At 37.3% G+C, this 24634-nt stretch overlaps 1 protein-coding gene across 1 annotated transcript; it reads right to left on the bottom strand.

Annotated features, from left to right (window-relative positions):
* Positions 1-11574: 11574 nt before the first annotated feature.
* Positions 11575-13149, bottom strand: LOC136829700 (piggyBac transposable element-derived protein 4-like). Its single transcript, XM_067088497.1, has one exon. The coding sequence runs from the start codon at positions 13147-13149 to the stop codon at positions 11575-11577; it is 1575 nt and encodes a 524-aa protein (XP_066944598.1).
* Positions 13150-24634: the final 11485 nt, after the last annotated feature.

Raw genomic sequence — 24634 nt, 5'->3', positions numbered from 1 at the left:
AGGAATGTTTGTGCCAAATTTCATGCTTGTTTCACTATCTGAACGATTTTTACAGCAATCTGCTGCACTATTATGGCTGCTTCATTTTTCATAAGTGGAGACTTTATTACGCCCACAAGTGTTGCATCATTGACAAACTGAACAATCTTTTTTTCTAGGCCAACAACCATATCACTTACATACACTAAAAATAACAGTTGACGAAGAGCACTACCCTGTGGAACTCCAGACACAAAGGTGTTCTTGGTTCACTAAAGATCCTGTCAACAGCAACTCACTGTTGCCTAGCTGCAAGGAAATCTTGAAGTAAACTTAAAACATATCCACCCACTGCAAGATTCTGAAGTTTATAAATAAGTGCCTTGTGATTTACTAAATCGAAAGCAGCACTAAAATGTGTCGTTTTTGGTTATTTTTACATGTCACCCCTTCCCACCCCTTCTCACCCCACCTTCCTATTAGGGCTGAACTTGGACTTAAGGGCATCGGGAGTATCACTATTCATCTTAGCGACCTCGAAAACTATGGATTAGATACTAATATCTGTCATTTTCGGTTATTTTTACATGTCACCCACTTCCCACTCCCACCCCTTTGGTGCCAGTGATGTCTTACCCCCATATTATTCTTTCCCAGATAGTAAGTCATATGTATACCAAGTTTGGTTGAAATTGCTCAATGCCTTTCGGAGTTATGCTGGAACATACACAAACACACATGTACATACATACATCCATATACACATACACACACATATATAAATATATATATATATATATATATATATATATATATATATATATATATATATATATATATATATATATATATATATATATATATATATATATATATATATATATATATATATATATATATATATATATATATATATATATACATATATATAGTTAAGATCTCTTATTCTTTGTGGAAGGAAGAATCTATTTACGAAAGTAAAAACATAACGGGCAGAATGATGAATAAAAATGTACTTCACTTTTATTTACAGAAGTCATCAATGACAGTTATTAAGTCTTATCCCGTTGAACATTTAACACAACTCTTAATAAAGGTGAATTAGTAACGGCAAATGACGTCGGCAAACAGCATTTTCTCTATTTGGTTGTTTATGTCTGTACTTGTTTATATCAGTGTTTCGCATGAAATACTAAGTGTTTGTTAGTTATAAGGAACAGCAACGAATTACTGTTAGTTATAAGAAACAATAATGAATTACTGTTAGTTATAAGAAACAGCAACGAATTACTGTTAGTTATAAGAAACAGTAATGAATTACTGGAGAAGCCACTAGCTTGGTAAGCCTGGCAGAGTGCATGACGATTTATTTAGTTTACTAAACTTTAGCTTCTAGGACTGTTACTCAGCCAAAGGAAGCTAACTTAGATGCAATATGCGTTATCACGCGTTAGTATAATATATCAAAATGAAACTCGCACATTAAGCATAGCCTGGTGAGATCTAGCGACAATGCAGCTCGTTTGATGCTCGATATAGGTGATGAAATCATGTTTTGGCGACAAAATTTTGAGTGTCTCATACACAAGATAGGATTATACACGAATATATAGATTGATTACGTGCCTTTGAAGTTGTATATTTTTTAGCTTTACAACATGTTTTTGTTGAAAATAAAATGTGTGAGCGTATCTATGGAATTAACTCCAGTTCCGAAATCTGAAAAATTCGAAAACCAGAAACTGTAGTATATATATATATATATATATATATATATATATATATATATATATATATATATATATATATATATATATATATATATATATATATATATATATATATATATATATGTATATATATATATATATATATGTATATATATATATATATATATATATATATATATATATATATATATATATATATAAATATATATATATATATATATATATATATATATATATATATATATATATATATATATATATATATATATATATATATATATATATATATATATATATATATATATATATATATATATATATATATATATATATATATATATATATATATATATATATATATATATATATATATATATATATATATATATATATATATATATATATATATATATATTTATATATATATATATATATATATATATATATATATATATATATATATATATATATATATATATATATATATATATATATATATATATATATATATATATATATATATATATATATATATATATATATATATATATATATATATATATATATATATATATATATATATATATATATATATATATATATATATATATATATATATATATATATATATATATATATATATATATATACTACATACAGACAAGATGAAGAGAGAGGAATAGGAGTTGTTACCATGAATTTCATTCATTTGGCATATTACAAGACGGACAGATTTAAAAACTCTCGTAATGACGAAAAACCTTTTCAAAGCAATCTATTCCAGTCTTGATAGCATTGTTTGGACATGTTTTCTAGATCTTGGCATGAATGCTTTCATCTTACAAAGAAGAAAGTGAATGATTAGATAACTGAGTGAATGCTGAAGTAAATGCTTGCCTTCTGTATTGTACTATTTGCTTTTCTTTACCGCAGTTGGGGCATTCTGCTTTAGTGAATATTTTTGCTATATGCTTATCTGTTTAATATTAATAATAAGAATAACTCTACAAGCAACAACAAAATAAACAAGATTCTCTATTATTTTAGCGCTACAAAGACTTGTTTCTTCTTACTGACAAATAAAATTTTCAGGCCGTTTCCACTGGAAAAAATATATCAGATGATATTACGTTTTGAAGGGAGATTTTAAAACCCAACAGCGAAGCCTTTACTAATTGCTTTGTCAAAAGATAAAAAATGGTGTAGAAGGAATATGTTCCGCCTGTGGGTGAACGACCAATCACACAAATTCCTGCAACTTTAATGATCAAAACCTGAACCGTCGGCTTTAGAATGCGAGTGGGAAAGTCTGGCGCGGAGAGATAAAGGAAAAAACTGGTTTTTGAGTTTGAAAGTTTGCCTCGGTAGATGCAGCACTCAGGTCCTCCGACAAATGTTGAAATACCAAAAGCCGAACTTCGACTTTATTCCAACAAAGCTGGTCTCTTTTGAGCAAATACAAACTTCTCATGAAAAACAGTGAAAAAACATGTATCTCTAAAGATGACAACTAACAATGAAACAATCAGGTCTAAAAAGACACTGAAATATAAGGGCAGGGTTAGATTTCAATTACCATTTAAAAAGGTACTTCCATGTTTGTTAGTTGTCATCAGCTCATGAGGTCTTACTCATGTGGGAAGCATTTCATTATCAATAATAGATAATCCTTATCGTATTTTACTAAACTTCTTATAGACAGTAAATTAAGATAAATTTATATATATATATATATATATATATATATATATATATATATATATATATATATATATATATATATATATATATATATATATATATATATATATATATATATATAACTGTATACATATATCTATCTGAATGTCTTTTACTTTAATACCACAGTATAATATGAAGATAAATAAGGGCCTTTTTATCTTCATATATCTATGTGTATATTATATACCAGGTGTTTCGAAATTAGAGCCGCCCTCCCTCCAAATAGTGCAGCAGATTGCTGTAAAAATCGTTCAGATAGTGAAACAAGCATGAAATTTGGCACAAACATTCCTAAGACTACGCTCTCTTAGAAAGGGCGCTGGCCACCTGAAAATCCAAGATGGCGGCTATTTTTCAAAATGGCCGCCATCTATGTTGAGATTCACTGGTTTGGGAGCATCTATTGGATGGAATATGCCAGTTTTTTTTTTAAACCTCGACTTTTAGGTTATAAAAATGTTCCATACCACACATTTTATTGAAAACCCTTACTAAATGAATTGTAACCAAGATGGCGTACAAAATGGTTGCCATAAAAGTTTTTTTTCTATCCACAGCGCTAGCAGACATAGAGACCAACTGTTTTTATTTAATGGTATATTCATGTGATCAGACAGTTTAACTAATATGCTATTTTCAACTGAAATAGTAATGGTATGGTCACATACAACATTGTGTCTAAGACTGTAACCATAAAAGAAAAGAAGAGAAATACGGACTAAACACAACCAATCTATGTATAGGTCTCTCAACCTACACCTTTGAAAAATTCGAGGATAAGAAGGTAGGCATAGCATGACACGTTGGATGCTCAAGCTAGATTATCTACTGAAGAGAGGGCAATATTTATCTAGACTTCACATTTGCAAGTGCACAGAGCTGTGCAGGGAAGACCCAGCTTGTAGCACTTGCACCTTTCCCGACAGCCTGCTTTGCATCCACATTTGGTAAGCTGTTGGCAACTCTTGGCTAAGGGCGAGTTGGTTGTCCAGAGGACTTGCCATGCTTCACCAGACTTTGCCATCCCCACTCAGCAGGGTTCTCTGGCTGTGGCTGACACTGGGTGGCCTGCCCCACACACAACCAGCCTGGTACGCAGCACGCTTGGTGTGTTGGAGGAGAGCTCCCTGGTTGGTGGAATGGCCTCATATGCCCTTTGTTTTCTGGCAAACATATCAAGTCTAGCCTCATCCACAGTGCCAGCAGTGCTGGATCTTTCATACATAAGTATGACAAACCTCTCCAGGACCTTCAGGTCACTCTCTTCCACTCTGAGAGGGTAGTGACTCAGTTTGGAGAACACAGTGGAGGCCTCTGGAAAGATGTTCCATGTCTGCCAGGCGGTCTTCTTGCCCTTGCTCCGGAAGGCTGACACTGTATCACAGCCTGTGAACGCATGGAAGAAGAGCATGCCATTCACCTTCTCCTGGCCCAGAGAGTTGCACAGGTCATGCACAGCAATCCAGCGCAGGCTCTGGCCTTGGCCAAATGCCACCCATAGCTTCTCTAGCCCTAGATTGTGGAGAGTGGAGAAAGCACTGACTGCAACGACAAGAACATCTGTGTCATTTGCTTTAACCGTGATGGTCTTGGCTCCATGTTCTGTGGCATATTTGGCATGGAGAAAGATGCGGGTGTCAGCTTCCTCATGAGAGCACTTTTCCAGTCCCTGAAGACTAGCCTCATGAGTGCTGAGGACAGCAGACCCTTTCGTGGCAATGACAACATTTGTGGCAGACATCTGGGCAACTTTGTCTGCCAGGAACTGGAACAACTCTGTCTTGTTGGCATCGTGTCTTAGGAAATTGCGCCAGTTGGATGGAATTGTGTTCTTGTCTGTCACCTTGCGCCTTCCTCCTTGACCACGTTGGAGCCTGGTCTCAGCTTTGAGGCTGGATGTATTGTATACATCAAATACAAGATGTGATGATGTGTACTTGCTGCTATAGGATTGTATCACAGGCAAGAAGTCGCAAAGTGCATAGCCCTCAAAGGTCTTTCCTTTCTTTGGTGGCAAGGCATGGACCAAAGCTGATCCATCTACAATGAGGACATCAGTCTTTGGTTCTTTGTCTTCTAGTGTAACATGACTCTCCAGGACCGAGGTCAGCTGAGACTTCTGACATGTGTACAGCCTACCACCCTCACTAAGGAAGCTGGGAATGTTTGATTCTCGTGCTGGAAGAATTCCTGCAGATCACATTCACGGCTCTGACAGGATATAAATAGCTTTGAGAAAAGCTGGCAATCCTCCTTCAGAAGTTTCTGCTTTGACTGTTCTACAGGAGCAGCTTCTTGCCTGAAGAAGTCAGTTCTGTTCTTCTTTATCGGCTCATAGAAGGAGACTGCATTGTTTGCCAAAGAGTCTGAAAACTTCTGGAAATTTAGTGCGGCCTCTGTCAAGGTGTGTCTGTAGAAGTTCTGCTGAGCTGGGGTGGGCAATGTCTTTGTTGTCAATGGAATACAGATCCTGGCTCTCTTCCTGAAAAGGACTTCCCAAGTGTTGCAAAGCCAATGACAGCTTGCTGACTCTCTCCAAGAATGTCTTCTGCGCATGAGGTGTTTGTTCATGGTGTGTTGTCTGCTCATTAGACTCCTTACTTTGAACCTCTGTTTCGTATGCAGACACCAAGCGGATGATCTCTGGGCCAGCCACCATCCATCTTCTGAGTGCTGACGGATCTTCAGTCAGCCCAATGGCTCCGCCATCAGCCTTTATAAAGGCATTGGTCTGCTCATGAGCTTGGTCAAGAGCCATTGCTGAGAACTGGCGACTGGTCTTGTGCACAACAAAGTTGCCAGCCTTGAACTCCTTGTGCAACTCTGGGTGTGAACTCTCTAGGTAAGCATGTCCCTGAGGTGAATAGGCAGCCAACGAGCATAGTTTGTATTATTGTTGGAAAAGAAGTAGGGTATCAGCTCATGCAATGCCTGGCAGTAGAGGACAAAATTGGCCTCACGGAAGGACCTGATCAGTAGGAATATCACAAGTTCCATAGACAACACCATGTGCCAGAAGTGGAACTGTGGACTCTGCTGTCTTCGAAGGTCACACCACTCCTCAAACTCTAATGCCTGCTCATTGTTGTTTGCTTTCTCAGCACAGTAGTCAGTGTATGCTGTCCTCAGGAGTTTGTACAAACTAGAGGCTGTAACCTGGTGCATCTGCCGTGTCCTGGTTACACTTGCAGCTGACAGGAAGGGGTTCTGCAGTTCCAGATGAAGCAACTCCTGCCTCCACCAGAGCTCCTGTCCAACCACTGCCATGAAGAAGAGTACCAAGAGATGTCATTGCTGCCATCTCAATGTGCAGACCACCAAACATTACCAGATACTTGTCTTCGCCATACTGATCAGGCCACTGCCACTGCACCTGCTTTGCTACGGCATAGATTGGCTGATCAGCTGTGATTATGGGTATCTGGCCAGGGTTCAGAAAATCAGTGACATCCTGCACTTTCTGCATCACGTGTTTGATCGTAGCAACAGAATGAGCCTGATCACGCAGGAGAGGAAGCAATGAAGTTATGGTTACTTCAAATTCTGGGCTTCTCTTCATTGAAGCGTGATGAGCTGACCACGTCAGATTCACTGCATCATCTATTTCCTGGGTGACTATGACCTTGTCTAGCCACTGATACTCCAGTGCAAGCTGTGGCCCCAAGATATCTGTGGGTGGCTTTGGTATTGCAGTGTTTGGTGGCACAGGGTTCTTTGTTTGAAAGGAAGCTGGTGAGATGTTTGTGAATGTGTCCGGCAATTCAGGCACCGACCTCACTTTCTCAGGTGCAAACTTTAGTTGCTGTCTTTCCTGTCCAGTGTTCTCCTTGGTGGGGTGCTGAAATATGGAGATGCTAGTTCCATGGAAGGAGGTAGTGGCAGTAGTTGCAGATGGGTTGTGGTCGATGTTGTCCATCACTGCAGTGGTGAACAACCCTTTTCGCAGTACTGGGGACAGACCACACCCTCCTCCACATATTTGCTAACTGTGGCATCTCCTAACTGTGCAGAGACCTCCAGTACTCTGTCATAAGAGATACTGAGGCCATACTGATCCACATTTCAGATAGGTTTTCTTTCCTGGTTTTGGCATAGACTTTGAGTCCCATGTAGACTGGGAATGGTGTTTCTCTGTCTTTGAATAACTATATTGTTGCTCCCAAATCTGGAAAAGCAGTTGAACTATCCTGAGCTGTGCAATGGCCTGGTCTGACTTTGATGCTCCAAATCGAACTGTGACTTGATGTCAGCCCCATGCTCAACCATCCCTGTCAAACTGGAGCAGGAGATATTTTCAGAATTTCAAACAAGCCTCAGAAAATGTGCCATCAAACCGTGACTGATGATCAAGTATAGACTTTCTGAGAATATTTGCTGCTTTAGCAATGATAACTGCCTCTGAAAGATCAGATGATTGAGCAAGTGCTTTTCCCACATCCTTTTGAAATGCAAGTAATACATCTCTGCCAGATTTATGAGCCTCAAGTTCTGGAATTTCTGCCAGAAGTTTGTCTTTGAGTCTCGATCAATTTATTGTGACTCTATTTTACCTAATTGTTCCAGACGTTGTTGGTAGAATACAAATATCTGCCAGCCGAAATGTGACTGGATCATCTGAACAAAGGTTGTTTTCAACAATGTATGTCATCAGTTCTGACAGAACTAGTGGATACACATCTGATTCTGACTCAGTGCTACCTTGGTCTTTCTCAAGGCTCCTCAGGTAGGACCTTTTCTGTTAAGATGGCACAAAGACAGGCATGGTGATACTTCCAAACTCCTGTGCAATGACATCCCCACCAGTCAACTTAGCAAGGAGCTTGCCATCACTAAGTATCTCTGCACATTCATGCAATTTCAAGTCAAGGCCCTTAGTACTATCCTGTCTGAGATCAGATGCAGGTGCCACTTTCTCACAGAAAATGCAAACTTCATTGTCATGACTGGTTGGCGCAGTTTTGCAGACTAGTCTCAGTGTTGCTGGTCTGGTCATTGGATTGTCGCGGTCTTGAAGTTTAGTGTTGTTAAACAAAAGGAACAGAAATCACATGGTATTTTGCTGCATTTTTTCCTGAGAGTGGCCTCAGCCATCACCTTCATCCAGCCTTGCTGGATCCATTATCAACGGCATTTCATTAATTTCACTGAACATGGGAATTTCATGCCAGCATTCACTAATCAAGGTCTAGGACATGATGACTTGGAGACATGTCAAGTGCTCACCTCTTTTGTCCTTCTGACAAAGACAACACAAACTCCAGTTTGTTTTTCTACTGCTCAATATTGGATTGGCATCACATTCTGCCATGATTTCACTTTTGATTAAGGCCGAGGGGTTATCCTTTTACCACCTTAAACAAAGCACACATTCCTGTATGGGATTCAACTAGGTTCCTCCTACACCTAGCCCGATCATTCATCCAGTGCCATTTAAGTCCCGTGTGATCTGTACACCATCCGGGTAAGTACATGAACCATCATGTACAGCCCCCATACCCTTGGCTCGGCTCTCCCGGCTGGCACATCCTGTCTATTCAGGTGCGGCTATCTAACTATAGCTGGTCTGGGGCTGTTAGAAAGCATTTGGGACACTAAACTAAACTATACTACAACTACTAGTCTAAGACTACAGGATTAGTAAATGGATTAGCTGGCACTAACCCCATGCTGATTACATAGCAGTGATGTCACCAGTGTGCCCTGGTTATATGTGCAGACATACACTCTTTTACATTTATTAATTTTCCTTCAAAATTGATGAGTTATTCGAAAGAGATGGCCTCATTAGGATCTAAAACCACAGAAACCAAGATCCATGCTTAAAACGATACTTGTTGAATTGCCATTATTTCTCATTATAATTATTGTTTTACCTAAGTCCAATAAAAAGTTAGCCAAATATGCCCCCATATTTAATAGGTAAAACTGGAATACTATGGTCATAATATTCCATCCAATAGTATGGAAGAGGTTGTACCATATTGCTAGACAGCAAATACATGCCATTCTAGTGAAAAATTAGCCAAAATTGTCGAATACTGGCCGCCATCTTGGTAATTTGCATGCCGAAATAATTAAAATTTTTGCGTGGCACTCCCTTTTCTGATAGATGTCTTTAAAGAGCACCAACAAAACAAATGGGTTACTAAAGACCATTCTTTAAATATGCAATTGATCTGCTGACTATTTGATACATCATACAAGCTATGTCTTTCGTGTGCTTGTATTGTTCTATTATCGAAAGTGAAGGTTCTTTGTAAATATAAGCATTCGGATATAATATTACTGAAGAAGTAGTTTGCATCTTTATCACAGTAAGCTAAGATATCGGAAACATTGATTGCAGCCGAACACGAGATAGCTATGCGTACCCCACATCTAACTAAAACCTGTGTTGGTGAGGCCACGCATGGAATGGAATTGACTATAGCTATTTTACTCTCCAGCAGTTTCTGTTCATGCCAAAACTAAATGGCGAATAAATACATACACACATGTATGTATGTATGTATATGCATACATACACACATGTATACACAAACACACACACACACACACACACACATATATATATATATATATATATATATATATATATATATATATATATATAGTATATTATATATTCATATATATAAATAAAAGGGAAAGTATAGATTATTCATTTGGTTTTTAGTTATATTGTGAATAACCATATATAACCTGTAAATGCTGGTGCTATCATTAGTTACATCCTGGTTTTAGTGCTTTCAGAGTTATTTATTCCACTTGGTACAAGAGGACATTGGTGTTTCTGACAATGCTAGGCCAAAGAACACAGCATAACTATTTTTTGAACAAGATTTTTTTTTTTATGTTGAATTAAATATTACCATCATTCATCACGTTTATATGCGTTTTTACTTTTATTTTCCCATATGAACAAATATAGTGAGTACAGTGTTTTATCGCATCATATTAGTGAATTTCAAATAGACGTTCGTACTGTTCATACTTGCAATATAATCGTTTTATACTGAGGTACAGCCGGTATATATCAGAAAAAATATGACATTATCCAATCACTGAATTTTGTTCAAAAGCCATCCATCTCCAGTAAAAAGTATGTTTTTTTAAATGAGTACTGATTAAGATTACATAAATTATGTTACTGAAATATCAAGGGGGAAAAAAGATGAGAAAACTTATTTCAAAATAAAATTTTACTGTTAAAAAAGCTAAACTTCACACACAAAACATTATTTTCCTTTACATATAAGGACGCAAATATCATCATCATAAAACTAATAATAAATAATCATTATTATCAATATTACCAACAACAACAGCAATAATAATAGTAATTACATCCCATCTGTAGTATATGAAGACGAAAAGAACAACTAAATTTGCAGACATTTAGTGTTTGTCTAAGATGAGAACAGCAAGTGACAATAATAAAGACAGTAATAACATCAGTAATAATATTATGTCTTCAGGAGACAAAAATAAACAAAATTCCTTGCATATTAAAAAAAAACCATTGCAGACCTTTAATCTTTGTTAACAGTGCACAGTACCGGACCAAGCAAAAGAATTACGATTAATATTTGATTTTGTTAACAATTAGTAGCCTACCAGTTATTTCAAGAAGAATATTAACATTTGGCTTATGAAGAACAACAAAAAATAAAACATACATATCACTATCACCCAAATGAAAATATACAGGGTGTGTTGTATCATTATGACATATGCAACTTGTAACAGTTGCAACAGACATGAACAGTATGCTGTGGGCAGGTTGCACTCTGGCATAGCTGACACTGATGTTTGATCTTGGAGAGTTTACCAACTGACACCGAAAACCCACTACCATAGACGGACTCGAGGCATGGTGCGCATCGTTTTCGTTTTTCTGACGTGTATGCACGAAGTTCATTACTTACTAGCACTGAAACTGGTTTCGGATTCCCAAGTATAATGTTCATCTTCGCCACAATACTGCTGTGCAAATTCTTGACTGACTGCCTTTTCTCTATTTGAGGAGTACAAAGAGATTGAACTAAATCCCACCCAAATGTAAAAGAATTTAGGCGTCGAGGGTCAGTGCTTGTATTCATTGAGAACACTGTCTGGGAATTTACTTAGCTGTATCGAGGATAGAAGAGCAGGCGTTTACTGTCCATCTTTGGGATTTTGTGTTCACATTGTAAGATTGCGTCCTTTGGTCAATAATGTCTGTACCTCCCTTAGTAAAGTCGTAGAGTTTGTAGATTGCAGGCTTCTTTTGGCTATCGTCTTTGGTAATGGCCAACAGGGGAGGTGATATCGTGCTAAGCAATAAAACGTTCCTTGGACCTTTACTCTTTGTGTGATTGATGAAGGAGTTCAAGCAAAGTTTTCCTTCCTTTTTTTCCCAGTACACCTCATAAAGTTTATCTTGCTTTCCAGCAATATTCTTTATCTCTAAAGGTATACCTTTTCTACCCGCATCGATTGTGCCTAAGGCATTAATACTCTGTGACAGGAGCCACTCGAACAGTTCTATGCTGGTATATAGTCTGTCTAAACTTATAGTTCGTCCTCTCAGGTCTATACTACTTTTCAGTTGGTTTATAAGGGCCTTCACAGTAGCTAGGGTGCCTGTTACGTAAAATGGCCCGGATCCCTTGATGGGTTTGCCGGAATATACAACAGTGCTGAAAGTGAAGGGATATCTCACAGCATTGATAGACTTATACAAAAGGCCATACCTAACAGGCTTACTACTGTTGTACTGACGGAAACCTATTTGTGTTCTGCAACCATACAATGTTTCATCAATTGTTAGGAAGTCATCAGGCTGCACCACTGAACTACAGTTGCTATTGAAGCATTCAAAAACATCTCTTGCTGCTGCAAACCTGTCGTGTACCCATCTGCGGTGTCTTGTTTTTAGGTCATCAAAAGAAATATTGGCATGGATGAAAGCAAATCTTTTAGCAGACATCACCTCACCAAATATTGGATGTCCAAATGATTCATGAAACAGTATATGATAATCATGGGTATTTAGTCCGAGCAAACCTCTCGCATATAACAGACCGAAAAAGCTTTTCACTTCTACTGAGTCAATTAATCTGATATGACTTCCTTTACTCATTTCTTCCTCATTTAATTCCAACTGGCCCAGCCTTTGCCAGATTTTTTCATATGTGTTTAGTACAATTGTATCAATTATGTTATTAGACACAAACAATGCCCATGCCTTCAAAGGTGTGTCAGCCTCTTTTGCTTCTCCTACAACACCTCCGGTTGTTGGAATGTTTCCTGTTTGTTCATTCTCATTACTTGGAGGGCGCTTATTTATCCAGGTTATTTTCTTGCCATCATCTACTTTGTGTTTGGGTTTTTCCACTACAGCAGTATATTCTTTTGTTTCAGCTGGCAGAGTGCACTTATCAAAGCTTCCTATGTCAAAACATTTGTCCAAAGAATTTACATTTCTCTGATTTGTTAACAGCTTTCTGTGTCTGCTCGGCATCCATTCATCTACTTCAGCTGCATTATCTTCATATTCGTCTAGCTCCTCACTTTCGTATCCGGCATTTTGGTTGATGTTCTCTATCCACCCAGCCAGATTTTGCTCTTGTTCTTTCCCTATTACCTCTGATAAGTACTCCTCATCTGATTCCTCAAACATAGGCTGTCCATGTTCAGAAAATATCTTTGACATCTTTATTAGCCTACCTTCAGATTATTTTTGAGCCTAGAGCTAATGCGGTTACCAGCACCTATTGAAAAAGAAAAAAAATTACGATAGTTGACTATCAATTAAAGGAAATTCTATCTACATTTTGAAATCGCTTCATTCACTCATCTTATTTCCGTCCTATTGCTGACCTCCGTTGGAAGTTTCAGTATGAACAATCACCACAGCAGCACATAGGCACATGACCACACGTCGGCAAACACAAGCAAGACTACATATATTTCAGAAAATATGGCCGCCACAATGTTAAAAGGTACATAGTGTGATGAAAGAATTTTCGGTGCGAGATGGTACTGGTGGAAGCCGTCAGTTGCAAAATCTTTGTATTCAGCAAATAGTTGATCATCTCAGCAGTTAATGTGATGAACACGCGGTGTTGGCCGGTCATATGACCAAGTTGCTATGCACGTACAAAAGTTCGTGTGTTATAGAATCTCGATTTTGCATCTAATTCTGCCCAAAAATTAGTTCGGTCGTGCATTAGCAGACCTAGGTCGGGATCGTGAAGACATTATCTTTGAGTGTGGCGAGCTCTTAGAATTGGCAGAATAAGGTACAGTCCAGACTCTTCGTTTTTCTATGTGAATTGTGGATTTATGGTCTTTTACCATATTTCAAGACATTTGTGAACTTATGTTTTTTTACCATATTTCAAGACATTTTTTATTTTGTGTGGGAAGTGGGTGTAGCATTTTGCCATTTCAATATTCTATTTTATTGTGTTCTATATTTTACCAGTATGCTATTTACTCATGCATTTTAGACTTTTCATTATTATGTTTTTGCACTTATATATTTTTGGGAGTATTATCTGTGTTCATTTTTTCGACAGATGTCGTGGGTGTGATTGTGGTGAAGACTTTGTGGGCAAAACATGATGTTAACATGTTGGTGTGATCATAGAGAAAGACAGTCGCAAACCTTTGCTATGTCTAGTATTTTATGTGGGAGACTTGAGACCAGACCTTACAAAGTCTATAATGGAATATGTGAGAATTTTTGAGTTTTCAGGCTATTAGCCATAATCAGATTTTTAGTTGGACTGAGACTAAATCTTGAGTTAGATGTTTTTCTTAATTGACAATTTCATTTATGATGCATTTTAATTTTTGCTTTGTTTATTCATTGCTTGTTGGGTTGCTTTAAGTAATAAATCTATTTTTGGTAGGAAAGATTGAGTTTTCCTTATATGACCCATTTCATTTCTTTAATGTGGAATGAGAGAGAAATCCGTGTGAGAACGAAAGAGATCTTTGTGAGTAAAGGAGAGAGAGAGAGAGAGAGATCTTTGTGAGATGTCCGCTGAGAAAAAAGAGAGTTAAAGAGAGAGAGAGAACTGGGCTGGACTTGCCACCGCCTCTTGAAGATAGACCAATAGGTTCGCTACGTAGTGTTCTTTCCCAGAACATTCTATCTGTTTCTAAACAGTTGTAGCAGAAGATTTGGTGGCAGCGTATAAGAAGAATTGGTGACTAGCGGTTAAGTAGGAATACTGTCAGTGTGAAAGTGAAAATAATGGCAGCGTGAGAGTTTTGGTCGATTTTTTTTAAAATAGACTAATTGGTAACGTTGATGCCCAAGGCACAGACGACCTGAGGCGACTGGGCCGTGTGCGTGATGAATGATCACCAGTTTTGAAAGAGCGGGTGTCATAGGTGGGTCGTGATTACGTGTGTAATACGGGGAATCTTTTTTTTTCCGTCTCTGTTCGAGTTTTGGGAGTGGGGAATTGTGAAATAGATCTGGGTGATCTCTAGAGCAATTTTGGGGTTAAGGAAATACCCAAATAAGTGTGATTAGTGGCGATTGTGAGTTAATTAAGCATGTGATGATTCTACAAAATCATCGTCTTCTTGTCGTCTTCGAGATGGTGACGTCACAGGTTGCACAGAGCTCCGTTTTCTGTTGGCAGACCGAGTGTTGAGTAACCCATTTTCAGTTTTTCTTTTTAGGAGAAGCTTAACTTTTTGTTGTTCTCCCATTTTTTTCTTTTTTTTTTTTTTTTTCTTATGTTGTTACATCAGGTCACAAATTTTGCGAAAAATGGAAGACGCAAGCCAGTCTCAGTCGGTCGTGACCCATAAGTTAACAAATTTTAATGCAGGCATTACAAATTTTAAGGGACTAGTTGATGGGAAATTAACACAGAATGTAGAAACATTCATTGAATCAGTTGATAATTACTTGAATTCTAGGAAGATTACGGGTGGCGCTGATGCTTTGAGAGAAGCAAAGGCTTTTTTAGATCTAGACAAAGGAGACATTGGAGAACGAGCACGAGGTTTCGGGTTCAGAAAGTGTAAAACTTGGAAAGAACTTCAGGAATTTCTTACGCAGGTCGTATGGCGGAGTTGACCGCGAGTGCATTGTTCGGAACTTGCGTGCCCTTATTAGAACTAGGAAGGGTGATGATTCATTAATAGCGTACAGTGCTCGCTTGTTTGATGCAGTAGGTGAGATAAAGAAATCTATGATAAACTCTACATGGGTAAATGGAAATTATATTTCTTTAGATAATTTTGAAAAACTGCTACATTTTGCTTGCCTTTTAACGTCAGTCCCAGATATAATTACAGATAGTTTTGATAAAAGAATTGATCAGGACACAGATGAATCCTTTGTGTTTGCACAGGTTAACAAAAATCTATCAAAATGCCCGACGCTAGACAGTAGTTTTGTGAAGGGAGGTGCTAAGATTTCAGCTACAATGTCAAAACCGCAGAATAATGCGAACTCCTCAAATCTAGGAAATGATGCAGGAGCGAAATCATGCGCATGGGTGGAATTGAGGAAAACCTCAGAGAGATCAGTAACAACAATTCGTTGTTTTAATTGTGATAAAATAAGACATAGTAAATCAAATTGCAGAGTGAGATATTGTTCAGTTTGCAAATCTTCAGACCATGGATGGAGATTTTGCCCAGCCACAAAGAATAGAGAATATTCAAGGAAAACACGGGGTAGTTTTAATAGACATGACAGGAGAATTCCACATGATGCAAGTTCTAGGTACACAAACGAACATCAGAATTTTCACAAGATAAGTTCGAAGACGGACACAGGATAATGAGCAATCAGGTCTTAGAATCACCAGAACCTAGGCCGATTGTACGTGGATTTTCTAATGGCAGTGAAATTTCTATTTTCATTGATTCTGGTAGCTCAGTTAACTTAGTAAATGCTGACCTTTTTCACTCGAAGTTTCCAGAGTGTAAATTAGTCCCTACTAGTGAGACAGTGTGTGACGTACAAGCGAGGAAACTGAATATTTTAGGTTCGTCATTTCTTACGCTTTGTATCGGCGGAAAGACAATAGTAGAATCATTTTTGGTCATAGAAGGATTAGCCTTAGGTGAAATGGTTTTGCTAGGACACCCTTCTTGCATGCGACATAACATCAACATTCTTACGGGAATTCAGGGGATTACAATTAGGTGAGCCAGGTTGTTTTGTTCCATATATACACAGGAAAAAAAAAAAACTTGTGAGAAACCTAAGACGCAGTCTGAGACATGTGTAACACAGTCATTAGAGAGTGAAGATATTCCGCAAAAATCTTTCAAAGGATTTTTGTTGGAAGATATTGAATTGCAACCGCGAGTTCCTACATTGGTTAAAGTGTCGATGAAAGAGAAAAAGTTTCCTTCTCAAGTATGCGTTGTTGAGGGAACCGAGAAATTCAAAGACGTTGTGAGTACGGTGTCAGTAAATGAAGTTTCAGTCGCAGGCGTGACTACAGTAGAATTAGTTAGCTATCAAGACTCAGTGAAAAAATATCACAAGGGTACTTATGTAATTGATTTTGAAGAGTTTAAGGAAGAACATAAGATAGTGAGTTTTTGTGGAGACAGTAACACGTTTCCCAGGGAGGAGCTGCAATTCAGAAGTCAGGTTCTGCATGAACACTTGGCTAAAGTTGATTATCCTGAATATTCAGATAAAGTAGAGAAAGTGTTGAAAGAATATTTAGATATCATTGCTTTGAAGGGAGATAAATTAGGAGTTACAGATGTTTTAGAACATTCAATTCGCCTAGAGAAAGGTACAAATCCCATATATATTCCAGCATATCGAATTCCTTTTAAGATCAGAGAAGAAGTAGAAAAGGAAGTTCAGAGATGGGAGTCGGAGGGAATTATTAGACAGAGCTCTTCCCCCTATAATTTTCCTTTATTAGCGGTTCCGAAGAAAGACGGTAGTATCAGAGTTTGTGTAGATTTTCGTAAATTGAATGAAAAAACATGCCCAGATAGATATCCTGTAGCTTGTTTGCCTGATTTGTTTGTTGAGATCGGTGGCAAGAATATATATTCATCTATAGATCTTATGCAAGGGTTTCTACAGGTTCCGCTTTGTGAGAGTAGCCGTAAATATACAGCATTTTCGGTACCAAAGGGACATTACGAGTTTAATAGGATGCCTTTTGGATTACAAGGGTCCCCAATAACATTTACTAGACTGGTTAACACAGTACTTCATGGCTTGTTAGGAAAGTCAGTGTTTGTGTACATGGATGACATTCTCATATGCACAGATACGATTGAAGAACATCTAAAGGTGTTAAAAGAAGTCCTCAAGCGATTACGGTTCGCTGGATTAAAGGTCAAATTGGCCAAATGTGAGTTTCTGAAGAGAAAAATTGTCTATTTAGGTCATGTTATCTCTAAAGAGGGAGTTAGAGTGAATGATAAGAAAGTTAAAGCCATTGTGAATTTTCCAGTTCCCAAAACCAGGAAACAGGTTCGTTCGTTCCTAGGTATGTCGGGTTTCTTTCACCGTTTTGTGCGGAATTTTTCTACAATAGCGTCTCCATTGACAGATTTGTTACAAGAAGACGTTAAGTTTGTTTGGGGTAATAGTCAGCAATTAGCTTTTGAGAAGCTTAAGAACGCTTTGGTGAACCCACCTGTTTTGAAGTTTCCAGATTTTAGTCAACCGTTCACCTTAGTGACTGACGCGAGTCAGGAAGGTATAGGTGCGTGTTTGATGCAGAAATTTGAGGGGAAATTACACCCAATTGCTTTTTACAGCAGAAAGTTCAAAACACGTGGTAGTAACGAAAGGCTGATGTCAGTTGTGGACAAGGAGGCTTTCGCAGTCGTCTCTAGCCTTGTTCATTTTAAGATGTTGTTGTTGGGAAATAAAGTTGAGATTTTTACAGATCATCAACCGTTGTTAGAGCTTTTTAATAAGCCAAATTTGTCGCCCAAGAGAGCACGTTGGTTTTGACATTGAGAGATTTTGATGCAAACCTCAAATACATTGAAGGTAAGCATAATGTGGTTGCAGATGCATTGAGCAGATATTTTCCGGTCGAGGATGAGGGAGTACAAACCGAATCCTGTGTGAGAGAAGAGAGTAAATATTTGGTGTCTAATGTCTCTGATACTAGTAGTTCTGAGATATCGCATGTAGAGGACATACACGTTTCTACAGTGCATACTTCGGGGAGAAATAGTGAGTCGGCAGTCTCGGGAGAGATTGTTATTTGTGATAGTGAGGGTAACGCCGTGTGTTATATTACGGGTGAAAATGTCACTTGGGACATAGGCTTGCTCGAACAAAAGCAAGATGAAGATAAATTGTTGTCAGATGCTAAGGCATTTCTTAGGGAGTTTCACCGAAGAAAGGGTATAAGTTGCCTTTTTCTGGTCTAGAGTTGGAGAATAATTTATTGGTGAGGAAAGTTAAGTATAACTTGCGAAGTACTCGAAGCATGGGTGAAATTACACAAATCATCGTGCCAGAGGGTCTAGTACCACAAGTTCTAGACATTGTACATTGTAAATTTGGTTCTCCTCATTTAGGTGTGGACAAGACGTATGAAAACGTCAGGTCAAAGTTCTTTTGGAAAAATATGTTTTCCGCAGTGGAGGCCTTTGTGAAGAGTTGTGCTGTTTGCAATGCGAATAAGCCGGCGACGACGGTGTCGTGTCGTTTGGGTTCATATCCCGTACCACATAGGCCGTTTCAGAGAGTGCATATGGATATTCTGGGTAACTTCTCAGAGTCCGCTTATGGTTATAGACATTTATTAGTAGTTGTTGACGAGTTAACTCGTTTTGTCGAGATTTTCCCACTGAAGTACAAATCAGCTGAGGAAGTTGCTATAGCGTTCTTTAAGGGGATAATTTGTAGATATGGTGTTCCTGAATGTCTGATCACAGACAATGGTAGGGAGTTTATTAATAAGACTTTAGAGGGTCTTGCCAATTTGTTGGGGATAAAGAAAGTATCTATAATCCCGTATAGACCTGAAGCAAATGGGTTATGTGAGAGGGCGAATCGGAAAGTAATCGAAGCTTTGCGCATGACGGTGGGTGGTTCCGATACACATTGGGACAGATCTTTGGATGAAGTGCGATATAGTATCAATACTATGACGAATGACACAATTAAGATATCTCCAGCAGAAGCTTTGTATGGGTACAAGTTGAAAGGACCTTTTGATTTGTTGCCAGAGCGAGTTCAGGGTGATGTTACGGTCACTTCGTTGATAAATACAGCGAGAGAAAGATTTGCACATATCAGTAAAGAACTTGAACTTAGTTCGCGCGCAATGGTAGAGAAAAGTAACGCGAAATCGAGGGGAGTAGCTTTTTCGATGGGTGATAGAGTGTTTGTTAAAGTGAATGTTCGGAATGATCTGAATTATAAATTAAGTCCGAAGTTCCACGGACCTTTTTTTAGAGATCAAAAGAGGGAATAGATTTGTAGTAAAAGATGTAATTACTTTGACGAAATTAACTCATATTTCAAAGTTAAAGAAAGTTGGGATGTAATGGAACATTTGTATATAGTTAGAGGATAAATGGGTTGATATTTGTATATATTGTATATGATACTTTTTTTTTTTTGTTTTTTTTTTTTTTGTCTCTTGTTCATTTTAGGATGAAAGTTAGAGAATGGGAGTTTTCGTAAATTTTAGCAACACCTTTAGTTCTTGTAGGTGTTGGCGTGATTGCTGCGATTGGAGCGATGTCCATTGGGAGTTTAGTCAAAGTAGCAGAAGTTCAAAAGACTTAATAGCTCAAGGAAACAGTTAAATCAGTTGCAAGAGTAATAAGAGGTTGAGTAATAGTTTTGAAACAATGAGACGTTCTTTGAATGATTTGTCAGTTTCAGTAGAAGGTTTGAAAGAAGATCTTGATGTGACAATTACATTCCTTACGATCCAACATACCGTTCTTAATGTTGAGAAAGAAACTGATTCTCTAAGGACAGAAGTGCAAATGCAAGTTAAAGCAATTATTGCTGCAGCAGATGGTCGTGTGTATGGTGACATGTTACCTTTGGGATACTTAGAAAATGTTCTAAGGAATTCTGCTTATCTACGTGGAGCGAAAGTGTTGTTTACGGGAGGAGATTTGTATTTGTATTATAATGTTTTGAAGGTGAGGTTGTCTGATCGGGGATTGATAGTATACGTTCCTGTCAGTACGATGAAGCCTTTTGTTAGTTTTGTTATTAGACCTTTTCCGAGTGCTTTTGGAGACTTAGTAGTGATAGGGAAGGGTTTAGAGGTCATGTTCATTTTGGGAGATCAATATCAGGGTTTGGGAGTTGATTATAAGACAGGTTGTACCTCGGTTAGGGAGAAGTATGTGTGTGACAGTAGTGTTTTCCAGTTGCAAGTTGTGTCTGTGGGTGGTTGTGAGTTGTCTTTAGTTCATAGACAGACTCCGACTGAATGTGACTTTATGCAGTTTCCACGTGAATACCACATGATCACCACCAGAACGCTTACTGCCGTGTTCTGCAAAGAGTGCCCCATCACGACGATGTGCCAGAATAACCAGACGACGTCGTTCGTGCTTCAAGGGTCCAAGCTGTTCGACTCATCCTGCAGAATCCTGTCTACGGACTTTCTCGTACTTAGCCGTGCTGTGTTCAACAGTTCTGAGAAGATATTTATGCGTCATATGCATAACAATCACGATATAGTTCCAGTGCCTTCAACAGAGATACCAATGACTGTCCCGCCGATGGAAGAGATCGAGGATACGTTCATGGTCGAGTACCGTGAATATTTGTTGCCAGCTGTCTTAATGATTTTAGTGGTCATTTTTCTGAAAGTTCTTATTATGGGAGTAGTAAAGCTCATTTGTGCTTGTAAGACTTCACGCAAGTGCTCTAAGACAACGTCCCCAGTAGATGTGCAAGTACGTCATGAGGGCAGTACCTAAGCTGTAGTCCAGTAGACATTGCTAATTGAGCATAAGCCCTATCTGTTATGTTTTATACATATGCTTTTGTTTTAGTTTGCCGTTAAGGAGAGCGAGACGCTCTTATGTGGTGGCCGAGCACTATTTCAGAAAATATGGCCGCCACAATGTTAAAAGGTACATAGTGTGATGAAAGAATTTTCGGTGCAAGATGGTACTGGTGGAAGCCGTCAGTTGCAAAATCTTTGTATTCAGCAAATAGTTGATCATCTCAGCAGTTAATGTGATGAACACGCGGTGTTGGCCGAATCATATGACCAAGTTGCTATGCGCGTACAAAAGTTCGTGTGTTATAGAATCTCGATTTTGTGTCTAATTCTGCCCAAAAATTAGTTCGGTCGTGCATTAGCAGACCTAGGTCGGGATCGTGAAGACATTATCTTTGAGTGTGGCGAGCTCTTAGAATTGGCAGAATAAGGTACAGTCCAGACTCTTCGTTTTTCTATGTGAATTGTGGATTTATGGTCTTTTACCATATTTCAAGACATTTGTGAACTTATGTTTTTTTACCATATTTCAAGACATTTTTGATTTCGTGTGGGAAGTGGATGTATCATTTTACCATTTCAATATTTTATTTTATTGTGTTCTATATTTTCTCAGTATGCTATTTACTCATGCATTTTAGACTTTTCATTATTATGTTTTTGCACTTATATATTTTTGGGATTATTATCTGTGTTCATTTTTTCGACAGATGTCATGGGTGTGATTGTGGTGAAGACTTTGTGGGCAAAACATGATGTTATCATGCTGGTGTGATCATAGAGAAAGACAGTCGCAAATCTTTGCAATGTCTAGTATTTTATGTGGGAGACTTGAGACTAGACTTTACAAAGTCTATAATGGAATATGTGAGACTTTTGGAGTTTGCAGGCTGTTAGCCATAATCAGATTTTTAGTTGGACTGAGACTAAATCTTGAGTTAGATGTTTTTCTTAATTGACAATTTCATTTATGATGCATTTTAATCTTTGCTTTGTTTATTCATTGCTTGTTGGGTTGCTTTAAGTAATAAATCTATTTTTGGTAGGAAAGATTGAGTTTTCCTTACATGACCCATTTCATTTCTTTAATGTGGAATGAGAGAAATCCGAGTGAGAACGAAATGAGTAAAGGAGAGAGAGAGAGAGAGAGAGGGATCTTTGATGTCCGCTGAGAAAAAAGACTCGAAAAGAGAGAGAGAACAGGGCTGGACCCCCCACCGCCTCTTGAAGATAGACCAATCGGTTGCTACGTAGTGTTCTTTCCCAGAACATTCTATCTGTTTCTAAACAGTTGTAACATATATATATATATATATATATATATATATATATATATATATATATATATATATATATATATATATATATATATATATATATATATATATATATATATATATATATATATATATATACTATATATATATATATATTATTGTCAAGAAAGTGATCAAGCACTTGGTTGTTACACGAATATTAAATCCAAAAATGTACCTCACTTCAGCCAGATACCTGAAACCTCATAACAATAATATTACGACTAACACTCTAAAGGTAACAGTGATCCCTTAAACCTTTCTTACCACTTGAAAAAATCAATCTAAATTTATCAAGTTATGAGTGAGGTAATAACTATTAAGCAATAAGTATACTAGAGGGGAAAGGGCATCACTCCATCAAACAACTATTATTGTTTCCCTGGTCCTAATTCACTTCAAAAAACCACAAAGGAGAACAGAATATGTTTATCACTTACCTTTTGCATACATAAATAAATAACTATATTCACTGGTGGTCAAAATGAAACACTGTGCTTTTAAAACTTTAAATATAAAAATTTATTTCTAGGTTCAAAAGTTACAAGTAGAGTTCACAATCTCAAAAAATATTTACTATTACTTGAAAACAATGTAAGATTCAATTAATTCTCAAACAAGATTAATTCACAAAACTTTATATTCATCAATAATTTACATTAACTAAGCAAAATTCAAACTATTAAGATTTACTCCAGAATTGAAAAAGAAATCTTAAGAAATAAAATCAACACAAGTTTTAAAAGAAATCATAAGAAATTAAATCAACACAAGAGTTCAATGTTAAAGTATCAACAGATATAAAGTGCTTACTAAATCAATGTTAAATCACCATCACAAAATCTTGGGTAACACTGTGAAATTATAAACACAAGAGCACATAAAAGAAATGTAAAGACAAGAACATGTACAAAAGCACAAAAAGTTTATCAACAATAATTTCACTATGGCAAAATCTGTTTAAAGATTATTTCTACCTTTTAAAAAAGATTACATCCACCTTGTTTTAAAAAGATTACATTCACCTTTTTAAAAGATCACATTCCCCTTTTTACCATGGTAAAAAAATAAGTAAATACCACTTTACCTTATACAAGTCTCTGCACACCATTACATAACTCCTTTTTTCTCGGTAAAAACACTTGTACCTCAGGCCTGTTACAGTATATTCTCTCTTATATCAGATTCTACCAAGGGATCATTAAATATTATTAACAGTTCACAAAACTTATGTGTTTGGGAGAGTGACCAAAATTTTACACTCTTCTATATGAAGAGGGGATGAGAGAGAGAGAGAGAGAGAGAGAGAGAGAGAGAGAGAGAGAGAGAGAGAGAGAGAGAGAGAAACCACCCTTTTTTATACCGGGTCTCTATCCCAACTAACTTTATTTTACCAATATCTGCTATGAAGTTAAACCTGGTTGCCAGTAAGGGATTTGTAGAAAGTGGTTATCCTAGAAGGAACAGGCATAAACTGAGTTTCTTCCCTGGGAAAAAAAAGGAAAAAACAGATTCTTCCCCTGAAGAGGAAAAAAAAAAAGACAGGGCAATTATTCCCTGGCTCAGAGAATTACATAGGTTTGCCTCTTATCTGAACGATTGATAACTTCATGTTTAAACACTTGTGCAAACACACAGGCCTCTGAACTGGCCATGGATATCAAACCTGTCAACCCATCTCCCTTTTAACTGATAACATAAGTGGCTTCTAGGATCTCTCTCCATATCCACATCCTGTGGGCACTCAGCTGTGTACACAATGCCTACAGGGAGAAGTATCTTATCTTATCACACAACCTACCAACCCTTTGTAAGACTTGACTCTTAGCATCTCCACAAACACTATTACAGTTATTACAATCCATATATGAGAAACACAAAAGAAGAATATATAAGCATTGCACAAAAACATACATACTAC

Source organism: Macrobrachium rosenbergii, chromosome 45 (assembly GCF_040412425.1).
Source record: "Macrobrachium rosenbergii isolate ZJJX-2024 chromosome 45, ASM4041242v1, whole genome shotgun sequence".
NCBI classification, from domain to species: Eukaryota; Metazoa; Arthropoda; class Malacostraca; order Decapoda; family Palaemonidae; genus Macrobrachium; species Macrobrachium rosenbergii.
The sequence above is the reverse complement of the archived record's forward strand: the minus strand, read 5'-3'. Positions and strand labels throughout refer to the sequence as shown.

Coding starts and splice junctions, on each gene's coding strand:
- LOC136829700 (XM_067088497.1), bottom strand. CDS start 13,149: ATGTCAAAGATATTTTCTGAACATGGACAGCCTATGTTTGAGGAATCA.